This window comes from Crocuta crocuta, unplaced genomic scaffold, assembly GCF_008692635.1.
Source record: "Crocuta crocuta isolate KB4526 unplaced genomic scaffold, BGI_CrCroc_1.0 scaffold466, whole genome shotgun sequence".
Classification (NCBI taxonomy): domain Eukaryota; kingdom Metazoa; phylum Chordata; class Mammalia; order Carnivora; family Hyaenidae; genus Crocuta; species Crocuta crocuta.
Genome location: NW_027529672.1, coordinates 8,654,405 through 8,662,362, shown reverse-complemented (window position 1 = coordinate 8,662,362; position 7,958 = coordinate 8,654,405). Strand labels below are relative to the sequence as shown.

General features: G+C 55.6%; 1 protein-coding gene across 1 annotated transcript in view; it reads left to right on the top strand.

Moving 5' to 3' along the window:
• Positions 1 to 7,958, top strand: part of ECHS1 (enoyl-CoA hydratase, short chain 1) — an 8,670-nt gene extending 712 nt beyond the window's left edge. The window contains exons 3-9 of the mRNA XM_077762928.1: positions 1,236 to 1,433; positions 1,952 to 2,079; positions 2,867 to 2,966; positions 4,133 to 4,237; positions 4,709 to 4,828; positions 6,575 to 6,642; positions 7,807 to 7,958. Of these exons, the coding sequence (XP_077619054.1) occupies positions 1,236 to 1,433; positions 1,952 to 2,079; positions 2,867 to 2,966; positions 4,133 to 4,237; positions 4,709 to 4,828; positions 6,575 to 6,642; positions 7,807 to 7,872 (785 nt within the window). The 3' untranslated portion in view covers positions 7,873 to 7,958. The remainder of the gene's footprint in view (positions 1 to 1,235; positions 1,434 to 1,951; positions 2,080 to 2,866; positions 2,967 to 4,132; positions 4,238 to 4,708; positions 4,829 to 6,574; positions 6,643 to 7,806) is intronic.

Below are 7,958 nucleotides of genomic sequence, written 5' to 3'. Positions count from 1 at the left end.
GCCAGCCCGCCGCCCCCCCCCGGGCGCCGAGCCCAGCTTCCCGACCCTCAACCCGTTCCCCCGGCCTCGCCACGCCCCCCTCCGCGGCGCTGCAGGTCTCGCGATGCCCGCGCCTTCTCGCGACGCCGGCCGGGAGACGGGCCGNGCCCCGGGGACGCCCGGGCCTGACCCTGCCCGACCCCGGAGCTGACCCCTCAGCACCCCCAGTCGCAGCCAGGGCCTGACCCCGCCCCTCTGCAGGGGGTGCCATCCAGCACCCCGCCCAGAACCTGCCGCCTCCGCTCGCTGGGCTCTGGGGTTACTGGTGCCCCTCGGCTGCGGGGGATCAGGACCGCGTGCCGAGACCGCTGGCCATTTCAGTTCGCTGTTTGGTTTACGGGAGTTCGATAGAATGTGCAGAGGGGGCCTCGGAATTGGAAACGGTCACGTGTTTTGTCCGGCAGGCCTCCAGCCGGTGTCCGCTGCTCGCCCCAAGTCTGTGGGCCCGTCCTGCACGCAGCCTTCAGCCGGTGGCACGGGCCTCCCGAGGAGCCCCTGGCCTGTCCCTGAGCTGGGCGAACCCCTTCATCCTCTCCCTGTAGCGGGTACCCACTTACCTGCCCGCTTCCAGGGCCTGTCGACCTTACCCTCCGCCTCTTTGATGGTTCGCTTCTGCTCCTGACTGCGGTCAGCAATCATTTCATTCGTGTTACTCCGCAGCCAGCCCCCAGGGTAGGTGCTGTGATCCTCACCCTGACGCCCACCTGTGGCTTCCGGGACCACCCTTCTTCCTCTCCAGGCCTTACCCCCAGGTGTGAGCGGCCTGCCCCTCCGGGCTGTGGCAGTCACCTTACCCTGTGTGTGCCTCCTACTCTCCTGTTTGGAGCTTGGTTCTGCCCGAGTTGGCACTTGTTGAAGGAACCTCTTTCCCCATCTCATTTCTGCAGGATCACGGGGTGGGTGTCTCTGGCGCAGGTTCTGGGCAGTGTTGACTAGCGCATTCAGAAGAGGAGGGCCACTGTGGGCTGCTGTTTACTGCTGGGTTCTGGGTTTGTTTATTAACTAAAGGAAATGTTCAAACTTCTGTGAGGGCAGAGACTGGTACAGAGGCTACACATGAGGCTGAGAGCTGTGTGCTGCTGCCGCCTGAGGACTGGGCAGGGGACGTGTCAGGGTCACTGTGTCCGCTGACAGGGGTAAGCCCCCCGAGTTTGATGCCTACGTGAATGGAAATCCTTTTTCCCTTCTTGCCCCAGGTGCTGACTTCCAGTACATCATCACAGAAAAGAAGGGAAAGAAGGGCAACGTGGGGTTGATCCAGCTGAACCGCCCCAAAGCACTCAACGCGCTCTGCAATGGCCTGATCACAGAGCTCAACCAGGCACTGGACACCTTCGAGGAAGATCCTGCCGTGGGGGCCATCGTCCTCACGGGAGGGGAGAAGGCATTTGCAGGTGTGTGGGCAGCATGGCCTCCGGCCAGCCAGGTGTGTGGGGGTGCCTGACTGTGGCATGGGGCGCTGTAGGCAGACTTACACCTCCACGGTAGCATCAGAAACTTTAGTACTACTTGGGGCTTATTTAAATGTGAAGTGTAAATGGACACAGATACTGCTCTAATGAACTGCTCTGTTTAACAGTCAAGTGTGCTCCACCAGCAAAATGAGTGAGATGGATTCGGGTCCTCGACAGTCGGGTTTTATGTGTGTGGAGGGTTAGGTGACTAGAATAAGCCTTCTGAGTCCCACTTGCCCCGGTCCCTGTCCCGCGGTCCCTCTGCATCACCTCCGCCAGCACATGCCGTGGCGTTTCGCCACCCCCCTCCTGCCTGGCTCCGTCCCTGTGGCCGTTGGCTCACAGGTCGTGCTTGGCCATCCCACACGCCCATAGCCCCCTGTTGGTTTGGGAGTGCGGCAGTACGGGGTCTCTGCTCTCATACCTGGGACCTCATTCCTGTGCCCCGCCCCCCGCAGCTGGAGCCGATATCAAGGAGATGCAGAACCGAATGTTCCAGGACTGTTACTCCAGCCAGTTCTTGAGCCACTGGGACCGACTTGCCCGGGTCAAGAAGCCAGTCATCGCTGCTGTCAATGGCTACGCTGTGAGTGTCAGGCCACGCCTCCTCTCAGTACACTGGTGGGCGTCGCATAACCGATTTTTGTTTTGAAAAGGCCAGAGTTTAGTCACCAGCCAGCACACCCTTCCTACCTACTGACACCAAAGACCCGGGAACCACAGAGAGGACGTGTTAAAGCACTGGCTTTCGGTAGCGGACATTCAACCACTGGCTTTCCGGTGCCTTTGTTAGGGGAGCCCCTCCATCCCCACTGCGGCCCCTGTGACTCCTGGGAACGATTCCCTCTCCTAGATTATAGGCCATGTGCTGCTTTTTCTGTGCAGTTTATATGGCTGCAGCCTGCACTACACCCATAAACTGACAGCTCTGCTGCGAGAGACGTGTGTCCTCCATGTGGTGGGTCAGGGACTGTGTCCAGGCACGTGGATACTCAGAGGCACTGAGGGTGAGCGTATCAAAGTGACGAGGGCAACTCCGTTCGTGATCACGTAACAAAGCTCCCCTTGGGTAAAGCCGGGGTCAGCCAGTCGGGTTTATTGGACCACCGTCCTCCCTGCTAAATCGTGAACTCTGGCTGCCTTCGAGCCCGTCCAGCAGAGCAGAGACTGTGGGATCCGCAGAGCTGAAGGAGTTTGCTGTTGGGCCCATTGCCAGCATCAGCCGTTTGTGGGTAACTTATTAGACACCTAACTAACTTTGCATCTCTGTATTAATCTTGCTACACCTTGGGCCAAATTCATTTTAACAGAAAATTTGGGCAACTAGAGTGAATTTTTTACTGGATGTCCTGGTGGTGCCTCGTGTTTTGCAGCTTGGTGGCGGCTGTGAACTTGCTATGATGTGTGACATCATTTATGCTGGAGAGAAAGCCCAGTTTGCACAGCCAGAAATCCTGCTAGGAACCATCCCAGGTAAAGCGTGATGACATCTCTAGTATGCAGGCTTCAGGTAACTCTCCAGAATCTGCCCGCATCTCAGGAAGTAAGAGCTTTTCCAGTAACAGACAAAAGCACGCAGCTTGCATCTGACGAGGGGCCCGGGGCTGTTGTAAGAGCACTGGCCCGGCAGCCACCTGTCTGCTCCCGTTGCTCCCTCTGCCGACCAGCACACTAAGCCCCAGTGGACACAGCAGTGCTCAGAGGGCGGCCCGAGAGCCTCGGGCTGTGCAGTCTCTTGATGACAACCCGATTCCTTGTCAGATGCTAGTAAGAGTGGCTGGCTACATATTGCATTATAGCTGCAGTGATTCTTGCTCGTGACCCCAGATTCAACAGAGCAGGGGATCAGATACCCCACGAGGTGGGTGATGGGAGCTGTGTGCAAACAGTGACTCCTCTGTGCCCTGGGGACCACTCGATGAGGGCTCCTGACTTACATCCCCACAGGGTTTCTGCTCTGCAGGTAGAGCCTGGAGCTCCCAGCATCTTCCTGAGCAGCCAGGCAGCCAGGCAGCAGCTGTGGGGTCAGAAAAGGGTGCCTGGGCTCGGATAAGGGCAAGGAAAAGCCCTAGATGAGCTCTGCTGACTGCCGGGCTCTTCCTGTCTCTGTGTCCAAGGCCTCCACTTCATTGAGCTAGTACCTAAGCCTGTCGGATCACGGGTACCTCCCTCAGGTACCCTTGGCTCTCGCTGGCAGCCCAGGGCTCACTGTAGGGCAGGTGACTGGGCAGATCACTGTTCTTCCAGCCGCAGAGCATCAGGTGAGCAGGAGGGTGGACGGGGCGCACGGAGCCAGCACTGGAGAGAAGGACACACTCAGCAGCCCAAGGTGTAGCGCTCTTGGTCTCGCTCCAGCCCTGCGGGCAGCAGGTCACAGTCAGAGGCCCCCCCGCCGGCCTCCAGGTTGGGCTGCGCCAGGATCTGAGCTGCCTGACTCCTGCCGGAGAGCTGCTTGTGCCGGGGGCTCTGCGTGCCAGGCCTGGGGCCGCAGTGGGCAAAGCAGCCTCCCCTGAGGGTTTAAGTTGCCTCCCCTCTGCCCACCTGCGCCACCCACAGGGCCCATCTTCACCCTCAGAACTCGCTGGGACTGGCCTGCATGGCCGTGAGCTGCCGTGACCTGCTGCCCCCTGTGTCTGCAGGTGCTGGGGGCACCCAGAGGCTCACCCGTGCGGTTGGAAAGTCACTGGCCATGGAGATGGTCCTCACTGGCGACCGGATCTCTGCCCAGGACGCCAAGCAAGCAGGTGGGGGCCAGCCCTGCCCCATGGAGCGGCCCTCATGGGGAGCTGAGTGGACAGGGAGGGCCGTGTCCAGGAATGTTTTCTGGTGTCCTGAGAGCCCCAGGGACAACTGCCTTTGGTTTTTATTAGGAATCCCTCACGTATAAAACAGTAACTAAAACCTACATCTGGGTAAAGAGTCATCAGAAAACCATCCTGTTTCCCAAGCCCAGTGCCAGCAGTGGGGGGTCTTGGAGACCCTCAGCGGGCCCTCCCTTTCTCCGCCCCTGGGGGACTCGCCCTTCTTTCCCCATTTATGTGTCAGCTCACAGCTGAGGGCATCGGCCCCACCTCGGGGATGTTGGGGAGCCTTCCCTGTGTCACTGCAGCCCCTTGTTAGCACCCAGAAGACCCTGGCTCCCAGAGCAGCATCCCAACTCAGAGAAACATAACCAGTGCTTTTTTCCCATGTTATTTACCTTTTTTGTATTTTAGGCCTTGTAAGCAAAATTTTTCCTGTGGAGACACTGGTCGAAGAAGCCATCCAGTGTGCAGAGAAAATTGCCAGCAATTCTAAAATCATAGCAGCAATGGCCAAAGAGTCCGTGAATGCAGGTGGGGTTTCTGCTGGGAAGAGGAGTTGCAGGGACGGTCGTGAGCCTTACGGCTTTGGTTCTGAGTCATGCATCTTAGCCCTCCCCGGACAGAAATTGTGAAGGCTCTTCACGTTACGATCCTGGCTCTTTGTAGAGTTCTAGTTCTTGGTTGCTGGCTCACAGATTCTCCTGAAACGTTCTGAGTTCCTCTTGGTATCACGACCCAAGGAAGGAGCCAGCCTGAGGGACAGAGGGTGACAGGCTCTGGCCTGCAGGGGAATGGCCAGGACAGGCAGGATGGTGCCTAGAGCACAACCAGTCTGGCTCCTGAGAAACTCGGCTCAGCTCCCGGAACCTGGTGGAAGATACTTCTCTGTCTGCAGTGGGACGGGGAGCTATGCTGCGGTCAGCAGCCTGGCAGGCGGCGCAGGCTCGCGGACACCCATGTAGACTGGGGACAGACTCCTGCTGCCCCTCATTGCTCCAAACTCCATCTGCCCTCTACCAGCGGAGCGGCTGTGACCTTCCCGAGAATTTCTGGAGTTTTAACGAAGCTCATGGTCTTCAGCATTGGGGGGTTATCTCCCGTTTGGGTGCTGCCTGTGGAGAAGACCGTGGGCCCAAGATGTGTGCCGAGGCTCCCTGGGCCTGTGCTCCTCTGCAGGAAAGCAGTCACCCTGGCTGCTCTCACTTGAATGAGCTGTTTGTGACGCTTTCCCGCAGGGGTGAGCGGGTAGCACACACTCCAGAAGGGGACGCTGCTGCCGGGCGCCTGGGGGGCTCAGTCGGCTCAGTGTCCCACTCTTGGTTTTGACTCATGTCGTGATCTCACTGTTCGTGGGTTCAAGCCCCACATCGGGCTCTGTGCTTACAGTGAGGAGTCTGCTTGGGATTCTGTCTTCCTCTCTCTCTGCCCCTCCCCCACTCCTGGTCTGTCTCTGTCTCTCTGTCTCTGTCTCTCTCTCTGTCTCTCTCTCTGTCTCTCGTTCAAGGTAAATAAACTTTAAAAAAGAAAAAGAAGGGGACACTGCTGTCTCTGCAGTGTCCGGGAGGCCAGTCAAAGGCACCTGCCACTGCTCCGCCCCTCGCCAGGGACACGCTGCTCCCGGTGCTCAGCCAGGGAAGTCACTTCCCCTTCGCTGGGAAGACAGGGCCCAGAGCAATGACATTCTCACTGCCTAGGACTCTGTTCTGGCACAAAGTTCCTTTTTCCGGTTTTCATTCTTTTTGTTTGTTTTTAATTTTGTGGGGGGGGTAATTTTTGTTTATTTTGAGAGAAAGCACAAGTAGGGGAAGAGCCGAGGGAGAGGGAGAATTCCAAGCAGGCTCTGCACCGTCAGAGCAGAGGCTGACACAGGGCTCGGTACCGCGAACTGTGAGATCACGACCTGAGCCAAAGTCTGAGGCTCAACCAACTGAGCCACCCAGGTGCCCCTTTAATTCTTACTTCTTACTGTTTTATAAACCATATCTCCTTCTGTACTTCTGTAAAGGCTCCCAGATGCTCCTGCGACTGGACAGAGTTGATCATTGCACCCTTTTACTCAGTTCCTCATGCCTCTATTTTTGGGCCACTGGGCATGAAGCATGGGAGGCCCTCTAAGCAGGTGGCTTTGCTGATGCTCAGTCAGGGTGGTGCATTTGAGAAAGGGGAGGCCTTCCGAGGCTGCGGTCTCAGTGGGGAATGTTCCTTATCACTGTAAAAAACTTAATATGTTCCCACATCTAGCACCAGGGTTCATAACTTCAGAATTTTCTTTTTCAGCTTTTGAAATGACATTAACAGAGGGAAACAAGTTGGAGAAGAAGCTCTTCTATTTAACGTTCGCTACTGTGAGTAAACAGCATTCAGATGGGGAGTCACATGTGTCCCAGCCATAAAAATTACGGAGAATTTCCTTGTAGAGTTTTTCATAATAACCATTTCTCTTTGGTTGAACTGTTCACTTCCCCGATAACTGGATCAGATGTGTCCTGTCCATGAGCATGATTTTTGCAAATAAGTACAGTGTACGGAAGCTCTTACAGGGTTACTTCCTGGTATATAAGTTCTTATGAACTGCACGTTTAGACAGCAAGCTCCCGTATTTTTTTTTTTTGTATTTTTTTTAATGTTTTTTATTTATTTCTGAGAGAGAGAGACACAGCATGAGAAGGGGAGGGTCAGAGAGAGAGGGAGACACAGAATCTAAAACAGGCTGCAGGCTCTGAGCTGTCAGCACAGAGTCCGACGTGGGGCTTGAACCCACGAACCATGAGATTATGACCTGGGCTGAAGTTGGCCACCCAATTGACTGAGCCACCCAGGTGCCCCCAGGCTCCCATATTTAAATGCAGTCCTCTTGCCCATAATGTTCCTAGATCTGTCCAATGGCTGGGAACGGAGTGTGAATATATCCTGATATTGCAATCTGAGCTTCAGAACAGTGTTTTCTAGGATCTTTTACAGTAACCAAAAGGTGGTCTTTCTTATAATAGTTATTAAAACCTCTTTTTTATCAGAAAGTCATATGTAGGTGTTTCATAAAAGCGAGATTAGAAATGGGCTTGGCTCTTGAGGAAGGGAAGGTACGTGCGTGCACGCAGGGAAGGGTGCGAGGTAGGGCTTGCACTCTGTGCTCTGCTCCACGGCACTCAGGGTACTCGACACAGACCGTCACTAAACCCAGGTGAGGACAGGTGAATGACCCAAACACGTGCATCTGAGTTTCTCTGACACATAAATCAGTGGTCCCTGAATGATCAAACCTGGGGGCTGGTGATATATAAAACTGCCGTTTCCAGGCCAGCCCCAAATGGTCAGGGAATCTGGGTCATTCCCAGGCTTCCAGGCAGTCCCAATGCAGGACCCTTCCTCCTTGTGCCCCGCCACTCTGAAAATCAAGAGGGCAGAGGAAACCACAGACGGAGCAAACCCCCCGGACAGGCTGAGCCCCGCACTTGACTCAGTAGGAAAACACAAATGTCCATCTCTGTTTTTTTTCCATTTCCCACCAGGAAGACCGGAAGGAAGGAATGACTGCATTTGTGGAAAAGAGAAAGGCCAATTTCAAAGACCAGTGAGCACCTCTGTCTCTGCCTTGAACCCTCTATGTAAAGAAAATACAGTTTGACAGTTTTAGAAGCAAATAAATCCTTTTGTAAAGGGC